Consider the following 23,575-nt stretch of genomic DNA (forward strand, 5'->3'; position numbering starts at 1 on the left):
CAGTTGCTAATAAAGGTGCAAGTGATTTAGAAGCACACATTAGCTCTGGGAAGCATAAAGGGTCAGCAAAAGGTGAAAGGGCTGTTGGTCTTGTGCCCTATCATCAACGGTCGGTCAACAGTTTCACAAAAAAATGCATTCGATTTCGGTTTGTTTCTCACCAAACCTTATCGTATGCTTTCATCTCAATCATGAGTCTCAGGGAATAATTTATTTGACTTCTGATTATTCTTTTGCATTCTTTTGAAGCTTGAAGATGTAGTCGCCATAAACTGCCATTGTATGACATTCACTGAGCACAACATTTTTCACAATTTCTCCCTTTGTGTTAAGAAAAAGAAAGAAAGTCATATATGATTATGACAACACAGGGATGAGTAAACAATGACAGAGTTATTTATTTATTTGTGTGAACTATCCTTTTAAGAGTTCCATTCATTCAAAAAGGCAGTCGGAAGTCAGCTGCCTAGGTTTTCAGATGCAGCCCTTGAAACTTTATTCGTTATTGCCTCCTAGTGGTCATTGAAATATTAGTAGTATGTTACAAGGACAGTGTATTGGGGTAAACAGTTCAGAGTTGGCATCTTTTTCAGTTGATATTAGGCTACTGTTTAAATATCACCTGTACATAGAAATTATAATTACAGTAACGAACCTTACAATTCCTTAATAGAAGTTAAATTAGAAGCTTCCTATGAAAGCTGTTTACCTTAGAGATTTAAGAGAAATTCTAAATAAAAAATGATGTCCCGAGCTTAAGAGCTTTTAGAGAATGCTACATGCCACATGCCAAGAGATGAAATAAAGCAAATGCACATAACTGACGATGTCGTTTTGGAGAATACAGTTTACATGCTAAACTTCCGTTATAGTAAATTTACTTCTCATGCAGAACCATATTTATAAATTCATAACCATTTCGGCCGTCACTGATTGTTGAGATTTCACGCTGATTTTGACATCTTGAGTCTGACAAGACGTTGATGTTGTTGTTATACAAAAGTAAATCACTAGAGGGCGTTAACACTATAGTAAATACACAGTTTCTGTTTCTTTTTGTGTCTTAATGCTGTTGGCGTTTGCTGTACGTTGTCAAAAAAAAAAAAAAAAAAAAAAAATCTTAAACATTTTTTCTCCACTTAGCCATGGTGATGTTTCGTATTTCCTCAACGACGAGGTCAAGTAGTGAGAATGAATCAGTTTGGGTTTTTTTAATGTTGCAATTCCAGTAATATACTGTAACAATAAAAGTGTTTTAAAGAGTATAAATCCACAAAACCTAATACTTACAAAGTAAATGTTTAGTGCGTTATTGCCTATATCATATGCAGCATCATGTTAGACATGCCAAAATAACCAAGTAGCAAATACATGAGGTTTGTTTACAGGCAGCACATAAACACAAAAAGTGTTTATGCCTCTTTGCACAAGACTCCTCCCAGTGGTTGGGTCATTTCCAGCTGTTTTCAGAAGAAGGAAGAACTCTGTTTGGAGTTCACAGACTGGAGTTCTTTCACAGGCAAAAAAAAAAAAGAGAGAGTGAGAAAAGCTAAAAAGAGAGGAGGAGGCAGAACTCTGAGGATACCTGATTGGCTGCCTGGCTCTTCTGCTATGAGACAGACACTTCCTCCATAGCCCAGCAGTTGTATTTTAAACTCTTTGGCCCTGTGCAAACCATGTGATTGTTGTTTAGCTTGTCCAAGCGTTGCAACCTTGACAGGGCACCTTTATCTGCCTGCTTCCCCAGTCATACTGGAATAGTCTGGAATGTCATGGCAGAATCCAGTGAGAATAGTGATACCACTCTGGTTTGAGAGTTGCCATTTCCAGTGACAGAAGAGGAGTGGCTGTGCAGGTTTTCACAGAGGAAAGTTGTTGCTATCTGCAGAATACTGAAGAAGCCCTGTTTTTGAAGGTACTCTCTATCTGTCATCTCACTGTTGTGTCTCATCTCCATCTGGTTTGTCACTAACTTTTTCATTTTGATGTCCTCAGTAGCTGGACATGTTCGCCGTCACTGTCACAATGCTCCGGCGAGGAGCTTGGAGATACTGGGACAGTCAGTGCCCCATAGCAACCATTGTGTCCGGCAATAAGACATCACAGTGAGTTTGAGTGTCTGAGTGCAAGGGCCCCTGCAGATGTAGGAATCAGACAGATCAACTGTCATTCATCTCTTTATGTCCAGACAGGTGAGGGAAAGACTGAAGAAGGAGATAGCAGAGATGAAGAATCAGTTCCCAGGATCTAGGCCAGGCCTGGTTGTGCTGCAGGTCAGTCTGCATCTCTCTCTCATTAATTTGCCCCATATAATTGGGGAAAATATATATGGGTGAGTAAATCATTATTATTCATCATAACCTGTAGTTGAATAGAGTAGTGGCATTTTAATTTAGAGTCTTTGTTGCTATTGTTACATCCCTGCTTTATACAAAAATGTTTGTCATATTTCTCATTATATTTTTTTAAGTGAACAACAGTGATTAAATGCATAATTTTAAATTGAATATTTGATTATGGTTTTTTTACATTAGTGATGTTTTAATGATATCAGATCTATTTTATAATACTTCTGTAAAAAAATTATGAAAACTGGGATAAGTTTTCCCATGTTGGCCTCTTACCCCAGGTAGGGGGTTATCTTATCTCAGTAGTGGGGCAATGACAACTCTATTAAATTTTTTTCCATTTATTTCTAATATACTAATCAGGAACTAAAAACGGTTCAAAGAACGAAAACAAAAATCAAAATAAAAACAAAAAAAAAACAAAAACAAACTCAATTTTTAGCAGAACGTACCCTAGAAAACGGAACAATGTGATTTTCAATTGTTCTGGAGTGAAAACGTTATTTTGAAATGCCTGGAAACCGGTTATATCCGGTTAAATTTGTTCTGAAAATGTTTTCATGAAACTTAAGGTCAAAGGGTTTATCTTAGTATATTTATGGAACTACACCACTTCATGTTGCCCGAATAAATGAAACATGTGCTTTGAACCTGAAGGAAACTGCTGCTAATTGCCCGTTGTGGATTTCATATTCTGTGAATGAAGACCTTTTTAACAACTATGTATAGTTACTACATTTACATGCACGGTTAATTCAGAAACAAGGAAAACATTATTAGATGTAAAAAATACTTTTCTTAGTTGTTTCCAAGTCTTCACTGAATTATTGTTAGATATGATGTATTAATACAGATTTTATGCTGCCAGGTTTTGACTCAGAAGCAGATCTTTAATTACAATTTTACTTAACTGTTAATTAACTGAATGCTTGTTATGATTTCTATTGTGATAAATCGCAATGTTTTTGTTTGTTTTGAGGCAAGTGGCTTATTTTGAGCTTGTTTTTCCAGACCAGATTGCTTGCTTCTCTTGTGAGATCTGGCAATGCTGCATTTGGTATTTCACCCACCCCATAGCGCACAGTATTGCCATTTTAAAAAATAACGTTATTATCCATTTTTTTGCTTTTAACTTTTATTTTGTTCTAACCGATAACTATTTGGAAAGGAGGCTGCGGAACTTTTGAACCAGAACGAAAATTTGTTTTTGCTCAGAACGAACCGAAATGAAAAACATTTCATTTTTAGTCCCTGATACTAATAATATTCAGTAACATTATCCTGTATATGCTGAACTGACATACATGTATGTTACCATTTTTAGCAAATGCACATATGTAGTTCTTAAGGGGGTAGTCTTACCCCATCTTCCCCTACACTTTGTGGCAGTAGCTGTATGATTTCATCTCTCCTGATAATCTGACTCATTCTTTTTCTTTATTCTTTTTTCCTCTCGCTCTACTCCACATGGTCATTTGGTAATGTGCCATTTTCTTTTCTATCATGGTTGTGGGTGTTGTGTTAAAATAGATTATCTCCCTATGCTTTTATGGCCATGTGTTGATAAATGCAATAGTGTGCAACGTGTTTGTGGAAGAAAGGTGTGTTGGTTTAAGGTCACATGGATAAGATAACATTTAATATTGGTCTGTCTGTGACTCATGGCTTCATCCATAATAATTTCACTGCTTGAGCTGTGTTAGTTTATACATTTTTAAAAAACACTTTTTTCTAAACGTTACATACAAATAACACAAATAAACAGCATAAACACATCAATATTAGACATAAGAATAATAATGCATTATTTTGTAAATTTCTAACTAACATTGCATTTGAGTGATTTGTTTACTGATTCTGTTTCACAGGATGGTCTACAAGTGTTAGAGTAATAATGTGTCATTTATGCAAATACTGTATACTAGATATCAGTTGAGATTTCTACCTTCATCTGCACACTCTCTTGTGTCCTGGGGTGTTTTGTGGTTTGTTCTAGGTCGGGGACAGAGATGACTCAAACCTCTACATCAGCATGAAGCTCAAGGCAGCGGCTGAGGTTGAATGAGCTGATTTATAAATTGATTAATGTTTATCATAAAGCTCTCGCTGACACTGTCTCTCTCCTTTGTGTAGATTGGAATCAATGCGAACCACATTAGGCTTCCCAAGACAGCCACTGAAGATGAAGTAAATGCGACAGGACCTATTCAAAAACCAAAGCTTTTTTGCTGTCTTTTCTCCTTTTTATATCTGAGTAGCATTGCTCACAGTTCATTATCATGGAAATCAGAGGCACTGGAAGTCTTTTGTTCACATTAACTGGGCAGAGTTTTTGGGCCTTAACAGTATTGATCTATTTTTGGTCCAGGGCTGCATTTCCCAAAAGCATCGCAAGCTTAAGTTGATCGTAGAGACCATTGGTGCCAATTGTTTCTATGATCTACTTAGGCTCTGGTCTACCCAGATCTTTTCAGATGCTGGCCAAGTTCAGAATAGTAGATAACAAGCTTTCTGAAGTAAATGTGGCACATGGCAAATTAAACTTTATTTGGTGGTATGAAAAACAATTGATGCTTTCTGAAGGCTTTTGCTGCTAATATTCTTCAGGTTCTACGAAGCATAGTTGCAGTCAATGAGAATCCTGCAGTCCATGGTCTTATTGTACAACTGCCCCTCGACTCCATCAACCCAATAGACACTGAAAAAGTGACCAATGCTGTAGCCCCAGAGAAAGATGTTGATGGGTAAGTGAAATGCTATATTTTTCAAGAATGATACTATGTGGCTATATGGGGGAAAATGTGTCTGGTGGTGGACTAGACAGATAATATACAACAAAAAACACAGATCATAGTTTGTCGACTCATGTCTCAATTAGAGATGTATAAAACAGAATTCTGAGTGCTACTTCACAAGGTTGTGTTGTCACATTTTACACCCTCTCTTCCTTTCTCACTATTTGATCCATATGGCCACTTCTAATTCTAACCACTCTGTTTGGCTCCCTTATCTGTTTTTTTCCACCCAAAATCAGAGGTGGGTATGTTGAATATACTGCCCTTTTTACCAATTTCAGATTTGTTGTGTTATCTCAGTAAAAGTAGTCTTGGGTAGACTTTAAATCTGCACAAATGGGCAATACCCAGTTGCAGGATCTTTAGACATCATGTGATGGTTTCATCAGCATCATGAATGGATTAGGTAGAGCACTAGGGGATACATATTAGTTGTGTTACCATATGCAATCTAAAATTTTGACAATATATTCAGCACAGTGTTTACTGCTGCAGCGTATCTGCGATTACTGCTAAAGGCATGGGAGAAGTGAGCTAAAATTACCTTATCGTTAGCTCAGGGCTGGAAACTGCTGGTTATCATTTTCATACTCTCACAGTAACACCCTAGTGAGGCAGGACAAAAGAGAGAGATCATTTTAAGTGTATATTTTATATACTCTACCTGTTCATAAACAGTTTTACAGATCCTGTTTGTAAATTAGGAGTTTCCAAAATTAAAAAAAAAAAACTCAAATGAGCCATTAATTAGCTTTGACAGTATCTCAATTAATTTTCATTAAAACTTTCGTTCAAACCCCAAAATAAAAATGCATGTTACTCTCTCTGGCGTCCCCGGCTGCTCCTTATCTCTCTCTCCCACTGACTCTCACTCAGTGCCAGGCATGCACCCTCATGGCCCGGCCATGCCCTCCTCCTCATCACACTGATATTATGTGCTTCATAACCTAATTATGTTCAAATGTTTGAAATGTCCCAGCCTGACCAGTATCAATGCAGGCAAGCTGTCTCGTGGAGACCTGGGGAGCTGTTTCATCCCATGCACTCCTAACGGCTGTATGGAACTCATCAGTCAGACCGGTGGGTGGAAATCTTGTGAACCCTATGAGCTCTTCCCATCATCAATCAGTCACCTTATGAAAAGATATGGAAGGATAAATATTATTGTTTTAGACAATCCTCCAAAGATGAAGAAAGAGATATGGAGAAAAACACATAGGGAAAGAGAGAAATGGCATTTTCATGCTCCAAAAATTTATATCTCATGATATTGTGCATGCCATAATAATGTATCATGATGGTCTATCATAACTGACCATAGATGGTCAAAGAAAAGCAGCCAAGTAGTAGCCGGCATATATGGCATCCCAGGTGGCACCTAATGAAATTGGAGAGAATGCTCAGTGTGTGCAGAAATCTAGCTCTGAAGAAGCTAAAATAAACAATTGTTTTGATTTGTTTAAAATGTTTTGGTAACTACATAATTCCCAAACATCCATTTGTGCTTTTCATAGTTTTGATGACTTTACTAGTATTCTATAATGTGGAAAATAGTAATCATATGGAATGAGATGGTGTGTCCAACTTTAGAGTGATACAGTAGTAGGCAAAAATCTGACATTGATATTTAACTTAAACAGGTACCAATGTTTAATGTTTATGAATGCACCAGGCAGAGTTGATGTAACACTGTGCAGTGTGATTCATGTTGTGTGCAGGTGTGACTGTGTCTGGGAAGAATGCTGTTGTGATCGGCCGCAGTAAGATAGTTGGGGCTCCAATGCATGATCTGCTGTTATGGAACCATGCCACAGTAACCACCTGTCACTCAAAGACACTTGACCTTGCTGAACAGGTTGGTTCTGCTTTGGCTCTTTTTCCTGTTTCTCTCTCTCTCTCTCTCTTTCATCTCTTTTCCCTCAACCCTTATAGTTTTTGAGCCGAGTCAACCCCATAGTAAGATTTTACGAAGAAGAAAAAAAGAAAAGCTAATAACTCTGCTGTTTAAAGGTGCACACAGTAAATTTGTTTGTTGCGCTGGGCATATGACAGCTGTCTTGGACTTATAATGACATCTAGCAGCATGGATAAAGTATCACGCATAAACAACAGTCTTCAGCTACCAATGCCATTGTAGAAGTGCGCTGTTCACAGTCAGCTATAATTAATTTATTCCATGAGTGTAAGTGCCTGATAATTGGAGATAAAATGAGTAGTATTTAGCTGGTCATGTGAAAAAATACTGAGTGTACCTTTTAAAGACACACAATGTTTTTCTTGGGTGTAAGAAGATATGCAAATGTATGCTAAATTTAAAGGGATAGTTCACCCAAAACAGTTGATGACAGGCAGAAGAAAGCCAAGAAAGGCAGAATCTTAGCCTCCGTGATCATTCATTTTCATTGTGTGGAATATAATCTCAGCAAAAAAGAAACGTCCTCTCACTTTCAACTGCTTTTATTTTCAGCAAACTTAACGTGTAAATATTTGTATGAATATAAAAAGATTCAACAACTAAGACATAAACTGAACAAGTTTCACAGACATGTGACTAACAGAAATGGAATAATGTATGTGTCCCTGAACAAAGGGGGGGTGGGGATTAAAATCAAAAGTAACAGTCAGTATCTGGTGTGGCCACCAGCTGCATTAAGTACTACAGTGCATCTCCTCCTCATGGACTGCACCAGATTTGCCAGTTCTTGCTTAGAGATGTTACCCCACTCTTCCACCAAGGCACTTGCAAGTTCCCGGACATTTCTGGGGGAAATGGCCCTAGCCCTCACCCTCCGATCCAACAGGTCCCAGACATGCTCAATGGGATTGATGTCCGGGCTCTTCGCTGGCCATGGCAGAACACTGACATGCCTGTCTTGCAGGAAATCTTGCACAAAACGAGCAGTATGGCTGGTGGCATTGTCATGCTGGAGGGTCATGTCAGGATGAGCTTGCAGGAAGGGTACCACATGAGGGAGGAGGATGTCTTCCCTGTAATGCAGAGCGTTGAGATTGCCTGCAGTGACAACAAGCTCAGTCCGATGATGCTGTGACACACCGCTCCAGACCATGATGGACCCTCCACCTCCAGATCGATCCCGCTCCAGAGTACAGGCCTCTGTGTAACGCTCATTCCTTCGACGATAAATGCGAGTCCGACCATCACCCCTGGTGAGACAAAACAATTTTTGCCAGTCCTGTCTGGTCCAGCGAAGGTGGGTTTGTGACCATAGGCGATGTTGTTGCCGGTGATGTCTGGTAAGGATCTGCCTTACAACAGGCCTATAAGCCCTCAGTCCAGCCTCTCTCAGCCTATTGTGGACAGTCTGAGCACTGATGGAGGGATTGTGCGTTCCTGGTGGAACTCGGGAAGTTGTTGCCATCCTGTACCTGTCCCGCAGGTGTGATATTCGGATGTACCGATCCTGTGCAGGTGTTGTTACATGTGGTCTGCCACTGCAAGGATGATCAGCTGTCCTTCCAGTCTCCCTGTAGCGCTGTCTTAGGCATCTCACAGTATGGATATTGCAATTTATTGACCTGGCCACTTCTGCAGTACTCATGCCTCCATGCAGCATGCCTAAGGCACATTCACACAGATGAGCTGTGACTCTGGACATCTTTCTTTTGGTGTTTTTCAGAGTCAGTAGAAAGGTCTCTTTAGTGTCCTAAGTTTTTATGACTGTGACCTTAATTGCCTACCATCTGTAAGCTGTTAGTGTCTTAATGACCGTTCCACAGGTGCATGTTCATTAATTGTTTATGGTTCATTGAACAAGCATGGAAAACATTGTTTAAACCCTTTACAATAAAGATCTGTAAAGTTATTTGGATTTTTACAAAATTATCTTTAAAATACAGTGTCCTGAAAAGGGGGCGTCTTTAGATGCAGTGAAACTGAATGGTGACTGAGGCTAACATTCTACCTAACATCTCCTTTTGTATTCCATGAAAGAAGGAAAGTCATACAGGTTTGGAACAACATCAGTTTAACTAAATAATGACATGGCATGCAGTTTGGTGGAATGAATGTACTGTAGTAGGTGAAACTTAAAAATGTTTTCTTGTTTTCTTTAGGTGGGCAGAGCAGACATCTTGGTTGTGGGTGCTGGCAAAGCTGAGATGGTGATGGGAGAGTGGGTGAAGGAGGGGGCGGTGGTCATAGACTGTGGCATCAATTACATACCAGGTCCCTCAGCTTGAATGTATCTGCTTGTTTGAAAGCAGTTATGGAATACCAAATAGCTGCAGGTTTTAGCTCACATGTTCACCTTTTACACAAACAGATAGCAGTAAACCCAGTGGGAAACGTGTAGTGGGAGACGTGCACTACTCCACAGCTAAAGAGCGAGCTGGATTCATCACCCCAGTGCCTGGTGGAGTAGGACCCATGACTGTAGCCATGTTGATGAAGGTATAACATTGGGAAAAGTTGGATGGCTCGATGACTTGAATAGAAGCAAATTAATTAATATCTCTTAAATGAGCAAAGGACCCTAATGAGGTCAAGATACAGTACTAACTTATTGTTTTTAATAAGACAAAAAAAACAATTATATGTACAGATGTACAGTACTATGCATTTTCACAAACATGCATTCTCATACATTATATGTACTCAGTGATCTCTCCAGTCACAGTCATTGCACTGTCATTTGTATAAAAAAAAACATAGACATTGGACCGTGTATTTACTGCCCTTTGCTTAGTAATAATTGCTTAGACAAGCTGTGCACATTTAATTACTGAAAAATACTCATGTGTCACTTTCAAGTGACTTTTTTGAAATTGGTGGAAGGTTTAAGCTGCTTTCCCTGACCAATGTTTCTGTAATAAATTAAATAATATTATTGATATCACATATTAAATGATACTGTACAAACACAAGGCATGTTTTTACAAATGCTTATTTTATAAATACCGTATTTTAATTTGGATTTGGATCAGAATACAGTTGAAAGTGCAAAGCGGTTTCTGCAGACATACAGACCAGGGAAGTGGAACATAGTCTACGCAAAGAAGAAACCACAAAGGCCTCAGCCAAGGTACTGACATGGCTTGCATGTGTGTATGATATACAGTATTGGGAAAACTCTGTAATTGTGCTTTCATTAGTCCAATATTAATTTGTGTGATAATAAATTGAAGATAGGTAGCTAGCTGATGCAAATATTTACATTTAGCATTTTTTCAACGTTAAACGTTTAGGTTACAAATGTATATGAATGTATAGTGTTGTAACAAATGAAGTAATAAATAGGTTAAAAGTACAACTGTTCTATGTAGTCTTTCAATTTATATGAGATCAAAAATGCATTCATAATAATTATGGAAGGATTAGCAAAATGATGTTTAAAATATTTTTAGATGGAGTACAGCTTGTCACACCACTGGATATTTTATGTTCCCATGTACAGTATTTCCACTATCCACTTAAGTATGTAAAGGAAGATTGTTTTAAATATAAAGCATATTCATAACAAATTTTATTGAGTTTGTTGTACTATCATTGAAAAGAACTTCTGATGACCCTAGTGATTCTAAATTGACACTATGGTCACTGTAAAGTGGCTCTTGCTGATCCATGTATTAAAAAATGCCTGTTGCATCTCCTCAGTGATGTTGAAATCTCCCGTTCATGCTTGAGTAAACCAATTGGTCAGCTTGCGAGAGAGGTGGGCCTGTTTTCTGAGGAAGTGGAGCCATATGGCAGGAGCAAAGCAAAGATACGACTGGATGCCCTAAAACGAATGAAGAAACAGCCTGATGGGAAATATGTGGTTGTCACTGGGTAGGATGCATCTTGAAATATAAAAATGTATGTTAACATAATCTCATAGTATAGTAACTTTCCGCAAGCACCAAATGTGAGCCTGCAGTACTTCAACAAACCAGGCTAACACACTCTGTTTACATCCAGCTTAGACTGTAATTGAGAAGTTATAAAAGAAACCAAACAAAGAAACTAAGTAAAGAATAAATCTTTGTCACTCAAAATTAGAGTCTTAGGCTGATAGGAGCTACAAACCTAATGCATTGCTTTTCAAGGTCGGTCTGTCTGTGTTATTGTGATCAGAATTACTTCTACTCCAATGGGCGAGGGAAAACGCACCACTGCTCTTGGTTTGGCTCAGGCCTTAGGGGCCCACCTGAATATAAACACTTTTGCTTGTGTGCGAGAGCCTTCTCCAGGATCCCGTTTTGTTGTCAAGGGTGAGAAATATATATAATTTATTTATTTTTTTATTTATTTTTTGAGTTTCTAAGACTGCTGATATCTTTTTTTTTTGTTGAGAATGTGTTACGCAATATGGCCCTTAAAGGGATAGTTCACCCAAAAATGAAAATTCTCTCATCATTTACTCACCCCCATGCCATCCCAGATGTGTATGTGTAAGGCATTTGTGCTAAAAACAAACGAGAAAGATTTTTAGAAGAATATTTCAGCTCTGTAGGTCCATACAATGCAAGTGAATGATGGCATTTCAAGCCCCAAAAATCCCTTAAATGCAGCATAAAAGTAATTCATAAGACTCTAGTGGTTTAATCCATGTCTTCTGAAGTGATATGATAGTGTGGGTGAGAAACAGATCAATATTTAAATCCTTTTTTACCATAAATCTCCACTTTCGCTTTGACATACAAGTGAAAGTGTAAGTGGAGATTTAAAGTAAAAAAGGATTTAAATATTGATCTGGTTCTCTTAAAAAGCAATTGAATCTCTTCAGATTACATATATTAAATCACTGGAGTCGTATGGATTACTTTTATGCTGCCTTTGTGTGATTTTTGGAGCTTCAAAGGTCTGGTCACCATCCACTTGCATTGTATGGACCTAAAGAGCTGAGATATTCTTCTAAAAATCTTAGTTTGTGTTCAGCAGAAGAAAGAAAATCATACACATCTGAGTAAATCATGAGAGAATTTTCTTTTTTGGGTGAACTATCCTTTTAACCCTATCCAAACTCATGTAAAAGTTTTCTGTTTGTACAATATCAGTTGCTATGGTTAATCAGGTTCATTGTAAGTTGTCCAAATTATTTATTATAAAATTAATGTAGTTCTGACTCTAAATTCGAAGCCACTGTAAAATCACTATAAATGCACACCTGTGACCGCACATTCTATATGTATGCACCAAGTTGCTACATTGCTTGGCTACCGCAAACAGCCTACAGTTAGACTTGTGAACTATATTACTTGGCGAAATAATTATTTTTCTGATCATATTAATTATGAATTTAACAATTCTTTTTTTAGTTTATGAAACATCTGTGTTTATCATGTTGCTGTTCCTGCCGATTTGCATCATGCCCAAGAACACCAGGGGTATAATCACTGTAACACATGGCTTATTGCTTTATTTTATTTTTTTAATTGAGGCATAGCTTTTTGTTCACAGGGGTTGCTGTTGGAGGTGGATACTCACAAATTATTCCTTTGGAGGAGGTACTGTATGATTAGTTGTATGTTTAAAAACAAAAATCATAAAATGGAATGTGAATATGTTCCAACACATTTGAACACAGGTCAGTTTTCAGCCTTCAGGCCACAGTGAGGTCATCTCTACTGCCAGTAGACTGGTGATGGACACCATTAAAGCACATGCTCACTTTGAGACCAAGCTCTCTGAAAAGGTCAGGTTTGTATTTGTTTTATGTGGTTGTGGTGTGATGTGTGTGGATACCTTTGTGTTTGTATGATTTGCATTTAGTATAATATCACATGCTTGTATCTTACAGGCTTTGTTTGATTTATTGGTTCCTCTCAAAGTGGGTCAAAGGTCTGTCTCCCCAGCTCAGCTCAACCGACTAAAGGTAGGTCACACAAAACAAAACTTACAGTCAAACATCTATTTCAAAAACAGTGTAGAAGAATGTTGACATGATCACTGTGTCTTTTGTGATCTGTAGAAACTGGGCATTGAGAAATCTGACCCCTTGACCTTAACAAAGACTGAGATAAGACGCTTTGTTCAACTCGACATTGATCAAGCCACCACAACAGTATGTATCAATATCCCAATGTCAGTTTGTCCCTTTGCCATACAGCTGACATAGTGGCTGTAGTTTATTAAGTTTGTATGATTGTTTTGTTTTTTTATTATTATTTGCCAGTAATTCTGTCTATATCCCACAAACACCTTTTTATGTGATACCTATGTGCACTGTATTTTGGTTCATGTTTATTGTTATTTCAAAGTTATTGCCACATATTCTAAAAAATCTAAGTTTAGAAATCTTTTAAATAATGTTCATTATTTGTATATTTTATTCTCATTAAAGATAATACAATATTGAAAACATTTATTATACTAACCATTGTGCTTAGAGTGATCAGGAGTTATTTCAAGGTTAGGCCTGTAAGGGGGAGATGTGTTCCTTTAAGTGGGTGACTGTGCTTTTCAGGATTGTGGCTCTTTGGAAAATGAGATCATGGCTGTACTGTCACTAAGCAGCAGTGAGGAAGATATGCAGCAGAGGCTGACCAAGATAATAGTGGCTACAAACAAATCTGGAGATCCTGTTACCACTGAGGATTTGGTCAGTGTGTGTGTGTGTGTGTTAATGTGTATGTGTTTGTGTTTGTGTGTCTTTGTGTACAGTGGTGCTCAAAAGTTTGCATACCTTGGCAGAAATTGTGAAATTTTGGCATTGATTTTGAAAATATGACTGATCATGCAAAAACATTTTATTTAAGGATGTGATCATATGAAGCCATTTATCATCACATAGTTGTTTGGCTCCTTTTTAAATCATAATGATAACAGAAATCACCCAAATGGCCCTGATCAGAAGTTTACATACCCTTGAATGTTTGGCCTTGTTACAGACACACAAGGTGACACACACAGGTTTAAATGGCAATTAAAGGTTAATTTCCCACACCTGACTTTTAAAATTGCAATTAGTGCCTGTGTATAAATAGTCAATGAGTTTGTTAGCTCTCACGTGGATGCACTGAGCAGGCTAGATACTGAGCCATGGGGAGCAGAAAAGAACTGCGTAACAAGGTAATGGAACTTTATAAAGATGGAAAAGGATATAAAAAGATATCCAAATCCTTGAAAATGCCAGTCAGTACTGTATAATCACTTATTAAGAAGTGGAAAATTTGGGGATCTCTTGATACCAAGCCAAGGTCAGGTAGACCAAGAAAGATTTCAGCCACAACTGCCAGAAGAATTGTTTGGGATACAAAGATAAACCCACAGGTAACCTCAGGAGAAATACAGGCTGCTCTGGAAAAAGACAGTGTGGTTGTTTCAAGGAGCACAATACGACGATACTTGAACAAAAATGAGCTGCATGGTCGAGTTGCCAGAAAGAAGCCTTTTCTGCGCCAATGCCACAAAAAAGCCCGGTTACAATACGCCTGACAACACCTTGACACGCCTCACAGCTATCTGGCACACTGTAATTTGGAGTGACGAGACCAAAATAGAGCTTTATGGTCACAACCATAAGCGCTATGTTTGGAGAGGGGTCAACAAGGCCTATAGTGAAAAGAATGCCATCCCCACTGTGAAGCATGGTGATGGCTCACTGATGTTTTGGGGGTGTGTGAGCTCTAAAGGGATGGGGAATCTTGTGAAAATTGATGGCAAAATGAAAGCAGCATGTTATCAGAAAATACTAGCAGACAATTTGCATTTTTCTGCACGAAAGCTGCGCATGGGATGCTCTTGGACTTTCCAGCACGACAATGACCCTAAGCACAAGGCCAAGTTGACCCTCCAGTGGTTTCAGCAGAAATAGGTGAAGGTTCTGGAGTGGCCATCACAGTCTCCTGACCTTAATATCATCGAGCCACTCTGGGGAGATCTCAAACGTGTGGTTCATGCAAGACGACCAAAGACTTTGCATGACCTGGAGGCATTTTGCCAAGACGAATGGGCATCTATACCACCTGCAAGAATTTGGGGCCTCATAGACAACTATTACAAAAGACTGCATGCTGTCATTGATGCTAAAGGGGGCAATACACATTATTAAGAACTAAGGGTATGCAGACTTTTGAACAGGGGTCATTTAATTTTTTTCTTTGTTGCCATGTTTTGTTTTGTGATTGTGCCATTCTGTTATAACCTACAGTTGAATATGAATCCCATAAGAAATAAAAGAAATGTGTTTTGCCTGCTCACTCATGTTTTCTTTAAAAATGGTTCATATATTACCAATTCTCCAAGGGTATACAAACTTTTGAGCACAACTGTATATGTGTGATCTAATATACAAAACCTTGTCATCGCAGAATGTCAGTGGTGCATTGGCCATGCTATTGAAAGATGCACTACAACCCATCTTAATGCAGACTGTAGAGGTAAGATGTCATAATACAAAATGTCACACGACCACTGCGAATGTCTCAGAAAGAAATATGCTGAAAGATCGTTGTTTTTAAGAGCAATTATTCAGTATACACATTTCAGAATTACTGGTCACATAATTTCAGTATTTTCCCTTGAATTCTTATTTCTTGCTGTTGTCAAATTCTGTCTCACCACATCTCAGTCGTCCTCTCTAGGGTACACCAGTGTTTGTTCACACCAGCCCATTAGCAGACATTGCCCATGGCAGTCCCTCCATCCTGGCAGACAGAATGGCTTTAAAAATGGTTGGACCTGATGGATATGTAGGTGAGGTACACTTTCAGTAAATTCCAGTTCTTTTTTTAATTTAATGGATTCATAAATTTTTTTATTATTATTTCCATTTATGTTAGATGTAAAAATACTGTGCAAACACTAAATCAATCATATGGTGTTTGCTTTCACAGTATGTTTAAAGAGATGGTCTAGACTTCTGCAGCCTGTTGCAACAAACCCCTTATAGGGATAGTTCATCCAAAAATAAAAATACAAATTCTAATCATTTACTCACCCTCATGCCATCCCAGATGTTTATGACTTCTTTCTCCTGCTGAACACAAACAAAGAAGAATATCTCCACTCTGTAAGTCCAGAAATCCAAGTGAATGGTGACCAGAACTTTGAAGCTCCAAAAATCACATAAAGGCCACATAAACATAATCCATAAAACTCCAATGGTTTAATCCATGTCTTCAGAAGAGATATGATAGGTGTGGGTAAGTAACAGATCAATATTTAACTCCTTTTTGAAATGTGAAGTGAAATGGGATATTTATAGTAAAAAAGGACTTAAATGTTGATCTGTTTCTCACCCACACCTATCATATCGCTTCTGAAGACATGGATTAAATCACTGGAGTCTTTTGGATTACGTTTATGTGGCCTTTATCTCCTTTTTGGACCTTTACATTTCTGGTCACCATTCACTTGCACTGTAAGAACCAACAGAGCTGAGATATTCTTTGCATGTGTTCTGCAGAAGAAAGTAAGTCATACACATGATAATAATCTTACAATTGAAATTAAAGGGATAGTTCAACCAAAAATGTCATCATTTACTCCTCTTCTTGTTTTTCTAAACCAGTTTGACTTTCTTTAGTGGAACCCAAAAGGAGATATTTGACAGAATCTTATCCTTAAGCAAAATGCTAGCCTCCATCACCATAACTTCGTATGGAAACAGTGAATGGTGACTGAGCCTAACGTTCTGCCTAACATCTTATCCTATCCTCACCTGTTGTGTTAAATGGAAGAAAGGAAGTCATATTGTTTTGGAACACTTGAGGGTGTGTAAATGATGACAGAATTTTATTTTGGGTCAACTATCCTTTTAAGGCTTTTCTTAAGTTAAGGAGTTTGTTTCAACTGGACTGGAATATAAATTACAATAACAAATAAAATGTACAAACTATCACAATATCCAAAAACTAGCTGAACAAAAGCTCCTCTCTCAAATCTTTTTAGTCACTGTGTATGGTCATGGGGCTGACATTGGCTTGGAGAAATTCTTCAACATTAAATGCTGCTATTCAGACCTGCAGCCAGATGTTGTAGTGATGGTGACCACTGTTCGTACCTTGAAGATGCACGGTGGTGGCCCCACAGTGAGTCAGATCCACAAATCCATAGAGAGCTTTCTGTTATGGGTTCACTTGAGCCAATAACACATCAACTGTACTTAATTTAATCATCAAATTTGTGGTTTTTTGACTGAGGCAATATCTCGCATTGTCTTCATAATTATGTACATAGTGATTGATTGCATTTTTCCCTCATTAAAGCTATGAAATTCTGTTTACCTATTCTGCCCATGAGGTGTATACGATATTCTGAGGTCGTTTTTGAGATAGTCTCCTGGTATTTAAGGTTCAGTGAACATGATGAAAGAACTTAATGTCCACATTATCCACTTAATATTAGTTCTTATTTATAGGTCCAAGCAGGCTTGCCCTTTCCAAAAGAGGATTCACAGGAGGTAAGAATGTGCGCTGATAATAACCTATGATTTACTGAATGTTGATGTATGTCAGGTGGTAATTAGTAGAGTGATGTTTATTAAATTTTATGAGTTTTGAAAATGCACCTTGAGGTGTTTGCCCTGTTTCCAATGCAGAACCTCAAGCATCTAGAGAGAGGCTGTTGTCACTTGAGGAAACAGGTGGAGAATGCACAAGCATTTGGCTTGCCGGTTATAGTTGCTGTCAACAAATTCAGGTACAACATCAAATAGCCTACAAACAGTGCTTGTTGTGCTACATGTCGTCTATGTTTTTTGTCAAACTACTGTAACTGTTCATCAATTATTTATAAGTATAATTTCATTCTGTGTTCTTTCTAATCATATTTCTAACTGCACTGCAAAAAATATTTTCAAAATCAGTAGATCATTTGTCTTGTTATCCAGTGAAAATATCGCAATATTCTTAAAACAAAATCAATTTGCTTGAGAAGCAAAATCGCGTAAGATATTAAGACATTTCAGAGAATATGTATTGAATTAAGTTTGTTTTTCTTACTCGTTGGCAAAAAGTTTTTCTTGTTTTAAGCATATATTTAGCCAAAGGGTTTTGATGTTTGATTGCCAGTGGGTTGAAAAAGAAACTTAATTGAAGATCAATTCTCAAAATTCTTATTATCTATCTTATTATCACAGTTTTACTTCTCAAGTAAATTATCTTGTTTTAAGGATGTTTAGATATTACTCATTAAGAATAATTTTTTGCAGTGTGATCACAGTTACTGTAATAATATGAATGCTGGAGTAAGAGTAGATTTTTATCCTTGGGTACACTAATTTTATGGTCAGAAGCCAAACTGAACCACAAACAGCACTCCCACTCTGACTGAATATATGTGAACATGGGCTCTGACTGTATTTGCCATAGCTCTGATACCAATGCTGAACTGCAGCTGGTGTGTAGCCAGGCCAGGCAGGCTGGTGCCTTTGATGCAGTGCAGTGCACTAACTGGTCTGAGGGGGGCGCTGGAGCGCTGACTCTGGCTGAGGCTGTTCAGAGGGCTGTGCAAATGCCCAACCTGTTCAGGTTCCTTTATGACCCACAGGTAAGAAGTGCCATTGTGGGGGATAGTTCACCCAAAAATTAAAATTCTGTCATCATTTACTCGCTCTCATGTTGTTTTAAACATGTAATACTTGAAGGAAAGAAAGTCATATGGGTTGGGAACAACATGAGGGTGAGTGAATGATGTAAGAATTCATACCCCTTTTAGATTGTTAAGATCTGAGCTGATAACACAAAGAAAGGTTTGAACCCCACTGAGATTTCAATCCCATAACTATCACCTCTGTGCCGTTGAACAATGTTGCCCTTGGGGGACTTTTGCTGTATTGAAATCGCTTAATTAGAAATGAAGAAGAATATGGTTGAGCAGACGCTGGAGACAATTTACAGTAGAAATATTAAATATATGAAAAACAATCCATAAATGCCTTATGTTGTTTACTTTATTTTGTCATTCCACCCTTGAACAAGTATACAATTGAGCTATTTTATTTTTATTCAGGTTTAGAGTTTTTTGTTTTTATTATTATCTGTGCTCTGCTTTTCCACACTTTTTTTTTTAAGATCAATTAACACTTTATATAGAGAGTTGTTTTATTACCTGCCAATGATTTTATCATGCATGAAATCTTTTATAATTGACAAGGCCTAAATATAACCAGCATGAAAACTGCTCATCACACATATCCAGTTAATCTGCAGGAGGCTTGTATTTATTAAGTATAAAATAGTCCCATTAGAGGAATATGCTAAAATCCATTACTCAAACTAATGCACTATTTAATTCAGATAAATGTGATCTTTCAGATTCCAGCTGTCGATAAGTTAAGGACCGTGGCAAAAAGGATGTACAATGCGAAGGACATAGAGCTCTCACCAAAAGCCAAGGAGAAGCTTGCACTTTACACAAAACAGGTCAGTTTCCTTTCCTCAAAAAAGCAATTACATTTAACATACAATAAATGGATAGTTACACAAACAGCTCTGTAATGCACACTGGGACTATATTCATCTGATTTATAAAGATTTGTCTACTATAGCTGGCAACTGCATTGATCCAGATGGCACAAAATGAAAGTGAATTCTGTTTTCATAAAAGTCTTATTCTCCTTCCTCCTCCTTTCATTCTCTTTGTTTTTCCTCTCTACAAGGGCTTTGGGAATTTGCCAGTCTGCATAGCCAAGACACACCAGTCCTTGAATAATGACCCCATGCTGAAGGGGGAGCCCACTGACTTCTTCCTGCCCATTACAGATATCAAGGCCAATGCTGGAGCTGGATTCCTCTGCTGTTTGACTGGCTCTGTGAGTTTATACTTGTTCATCTGTTCAAAATAATACTAGAGCTTTTAAAAGCATACGATTCACACACATAATGTTCATAAAATCTGCAAGCAAAGCTTGATATCTCCAAATTGCATGTTTATATAGACCCATATTGACCATATAATGGTCAATATGGGTCATATAATTAGTGACTTTTTCAGCATTGTAATTTATTACATCCTATAACATGCACTACAAAGTCACAAGTTTGGATACACCTACTTATTCTTTATTATTACTATTTTTCACATCAAAACTATGAAATGATGCAAATGGAGGCATGGGAAATATGCGTCCATAAATAAAAAATAAAAAAAAACTCTGCTCACTTCTCTCTTAATCAACTTCATGAAGTATGGATGCTATTTAAACAGTATTGAATGAGTTCCCATGCATGCTAGGTACTTGTTGGCTACTTTTTCTTCACAATTTCATTCATTTAAAATTTTTAATTAAATTTTAAATTTGTCTGAAAAACTAATTTCACACATTAAAGATGCTGTAAGTGATTTTTTTGTCATGGAAAGGTATGCAAAAAAATGTCCTACTCCCTGAAAGATATTACTGAAATAAGGCCTGTGAGATATCTCACCGGTCTCTGTAACAGCAATAGACTATGTAAACAGCAAAAAAATGTGCTTTGATGCTTCCTGCCTGTCAGTTATTTTGCACATTCTCATAGTTTTGTAGTTGCAGCAAATTATTGAGGCTTAATTCCATTTTTATGCCATTTTATTCACAACAGTTGTCAGTTGAGGGCGCTATTTTCCTGCTGTTGTTTTAGATAACCACTTCTGCTCTCAGTAAAGCTCATTTGGTATTTTGGAGTGCAGGGCTTTGGAAAGAGAGGACATGGCTAATCCAACTGCTCAGCTTGTGGAACTTCTAGAATGGCAAAATCGCTTACAGCACATTTAAGCATAAGCCTTTAGATCAGAAGGTTTTTCATGATCATGAAAAACAGAAAATTCAGTCATGTTTGTCCAAAAGTTTTCTGGTAGTATATATAAAACTGCAAAATCAGATGAGCTCAATTGCACAATAGATCAGTTAAAATTAAGTAAAATCATGTTAACTTTAAAACATTAAAGTGATTGTATTTGGCCATGTCTTCAGTGCTAATAATCACTGGCTGAAATAGACACATCAGTGGTATCACCTCTATTTAGATGATACATCATTGGGTCAGTTCTATCCCATCTCCCTCAGACACTTAGATTGGATGAGTGTACCGTGTAGAATAGATAGAGAGAATATTTGGTCACACATGTTGTGGATATTTTTATCCAAACACGTTGCTAGGCTGCATGCCTGTGCTGAACATGAGCTGTTTCAACAAAATCCACTGGTGGTCCAAGTGACCTTCCCCAACATTTATGTTCATTTCAAATTACACATGTACTGTAAGTCAGTTTTTATAACTGCTCTCCAAGGTAGCAACCATTTCTATACACGATCATGGTTAACATGGCTCAGCATGTAGCCACATGGTTTTGTTTAGCTTGGTATTTTTTTTGTTCCTTGATGGCTTGATGTAGCTTTTGTTTTTTGTCTCAGTAAAAACATAATGAGTTACAGTATTAATCTAAATCTGCCTCCTTTATATTTGCATCACACTCACTAATTTCTTCAAACTCTCCAACAGAGAAATACAGAAATGGATGATCCCACGTGGCCCTGTTTCCATGACAACAACTTTTACAGTGACAAGTAGCTGAATGGTTACTTGCAAAGGTGGTCAAACTGAAATAGGTTTAATTAATGGTCAATCAAAGTTTTAATAATTGCAAGGAAATGTTTCTTTTTGATATGGTTAAATTATTTTTTTTTAACTCATGAAGACTCTTCAGTTGAATCATGGCATCAATTTTTGGCACCCTAGTCACCTGAAATCCAGGTGTTTTCACTCGAAAAAGTTCTAAACAATCTCTCAAAACTACATCCACTGTCCTGTTGTGACAGTAGTGCCCTCTCATTTTCCTTAACTTTTGGAGAAGACCAAATGTCCTCATATTTACACAAATGGTTCATTCATCAAATCTTCAAAATAAGGACTTTAGCAAGTTTTTGATCAGTAACTGTCTAATTGTATTGTTTTACATCCTATGAGAAAACAGTTAATTATCATTAACTGTTTCTGTTTATTATCTGTATATTTGCAAACTGTCAGTTGTTTTGCTGGGTGGAGCCAATTGACATCATTAGTGTATGACAAGAGAATGTTTTATTTTAGGAATTCTTCACTCCAGATCTCACAGTTATTACACTGTGTCTTGAAGGATAAGATATTTTTAGCCATTAATTTTTAGCCACGACCAAGCAGAACACAGATGTTGTGACAAGAACTGATTGTCTGTGTGTTTCTTATCAGTGTGTTCACTTGTGAAATCAAGTTAGTTTTAAGAAATTGCTGCTGTTATCTGATTGAGTCAGCTAAATGTCATTAGGCATAGCAGGTTGATGTTTGTCAGTATTATTGATAGATTTTTTTAGATAATGGGACACATTGATTCTAGTAGATAGCTTAGTCTCTATACATTTATTCTACATATTTACCTGTGCTGTCATCTCTCTCTCTTAAACAAAATCTTTTCTTGACCTTTAATGAAGTTCCTAGTTGCTATAGATACTAAGCTGACAGCCTTATTGTTGGCTATAATTAGATAATTGTATATTTGTTCAGCCTGTTAGTCCAGTTTAGTTTAGCCTGTTGTTGTCAAGAAACGTATTACCCTGCTGCTGTCTACTAGTCAATGTTCACTATCAGTAATCTATAAGTGTCCTTCCCAGACATCTGGGGCTGTGATTAAATCATGTAGCTGTGAGAGGTGTAATTCAAATGAGTTAAGAAAACTCTCATCTTTCCCTTTTATATCCATATAACATGAAACTTAAATTCCTCCATGATTTTGGCTTAAACCCGAATTCATTCCGAATTCAGTCAAGTAATTTTGTGTCTGTCCACTACATATTTGAAAGGGCAAAAATTTAAATGTATAAATTGCAGCATTGAATGATAAAATGTTTACTGTTGAATAAATGGGCTAATCTAAAGCTAAAGTTTTTGGAGTTTTTGCCTCTTGCCTTCTTGATATTTGTCTACAAGTTGTTGTGATTTTTATAATTTGTGCAAAAACTAGTGTACAGTGGCATGCAGTGTTTTTGCATTACAGTACATTGTGTCATCTCATACATATGTGAAACAAATCTGTGAAGTACTAGAAAACTTATACTTACTGTATGCATAAAACTGTTCAAAAGCATGTCTTCTTTGTATCCATATGCTGAAGGAAAATCTTAAAATAATAGGTATTATCATATTTCCCATTTTGAACTGAATATTAAACTGGTCTATCACTCTGTAACCAGATGTGAGATACTCACTGTGTTGCCTGGCCTGTTTCACTCAGGGGATAAGTTCAGGACATTGCCTTCAGGTTTACAATGCATTACGAGGTCACCCATTAAACATTCTCTGAGTGAACTACAGTAGGTAGGACAGAAGTTTTTGTTGAGTACTCTGTCCCACTAGTCAATTAATTTTTTTTTCTTCCTTTTCTAGAGAGGCTTTCAGGACACAGACCTCTGGGACCACATTCACTAAGCATTAGCATTGGTGTTTTTGAGCCTGAAATAATATTTTATGCATGATATGCCAAGATTTGTGCTCTTCTAAAGTCCCTCAGTCCCTATTCTAAATAAAGCTTAAAACATG

General features: G+C 37.3%; 1 protein-coding gene across 3 annotated transcripts; it reads left to right on the forward strand.

The window, feature by feature from the left end:
* Window positions 1–1,653: 1,653 nt before the first annotated feature.
* mthfd1a (methylenetetrahydrofolate dehydrogenase (NADP+ dependent) 1a, methenyltetrahydrofolate cyclohydrolase, formyltetrahydrofolate synthetase) lies at window positions 1,654–22,914 on the forward strand. 3 transcript variants are annotated; one of them, XM_051644783.1, is made up of 27 exons: window positions 1,654–1,915; window positions 1,996–2,105; window positions 2,189–2,273; window positions 4,345–4,404; window positions 4,482–4,535; window positions 4,956–5,092; window positions 6,123–6,223; window positions 6,862–6,998; window positions 9,218–9,329; window positions 9,427–9,554; window positions 10,088–10,185; window positions 10,758–10,931; window positions 11,217–11,353; window positions 12,543–12,589; window positions 12,670–12,777; window positions 12,883–12,957; window positions 13,054–13,146; window positions 13,549–13,683; window positions 15,395–15,463; window positions 15,668–15,779; window positions 16,977–17,116; window positions 17,446–17,487; window positions 17,626–17,726; window positions 18,398–18,575; window positions 19,343–19,450; window positions 19,687–19,839; window positions 21,506–22,914. In XM_051644783.1, the coding sequence occupies exons 2-27, from the start codon at window positions 2,005–2,007 to the stop codon at window positions 21,572–21,574; spliced, it is 2,754 nt and encodes a 917-aa protein (XP_051500743.1). In that variant the 5' UTR covers window positions 1,654–1,915; window positions 1,996–2,004; the 3' UTR covers window positions 21,575–22,914. The 3 variants fall into 3 exon arrangements, with proteins under 3 accessions (XP_051500743.1, XP_051500744.1, XP_051500745.1); XM_051644784.1 differs by having other exon boundaries at window positions 1,999–2,105; XM_051644785.1 differs by lacking the exon at window positions 1,654–1,915 and adding an exon at window positions 3,879–3,949 and having other exon boundaries at window positions 2,055–2,105.
* The last annotated feature ends 661 nt before the right edge of the window (window positions 22,915–23,575 follow it).

Source organism: Myxocyprinus asiaticus, chromosome 19 (genome assembly GCF_019703515.2).
Source record: "Myxocyprinus asiaticus isolate MX2 ecotype Aquarium Trade chromosome 19, UBuf_Myxa_2, whole genome shotgun sequence".
Classification (NCBI taxonomy): domain Eukaryota; kingdom Metazoa; phylum Chordata; class Actinopteri; order Cypriniformes; family Catostomidae; genus Myxocyprinus; species Myxocyprinus asiaticus.

What these genes read in the sequence shown, in the direction of transcription:
- mthfd1a (XM_051644783.1), top strand. Translation starts at nt 2,005, where the DNA reads ATGTTCGCCGTCACTGTCACAATGCTCCGGCGAGGAGCTTGGAGATAC. An exon ending in CTCAGCTCAACCGACTAAAG is followed by an intron (nt 12,958 to 13,053) that starts GTAGGTCACACA and finishes TGTGATCTGTAG; the next exon opens with AAACTGGGCATTGAGAAATC. An exon ending in CAAAAGAGGATTCACAGGAG is followed by an intron (nt 17,488 to 17,625) that starts GTAAGAATGTGC and finishes TTTCCAATGCAG; the next exon opens with AACCTCAAGCATCTAGAGAG.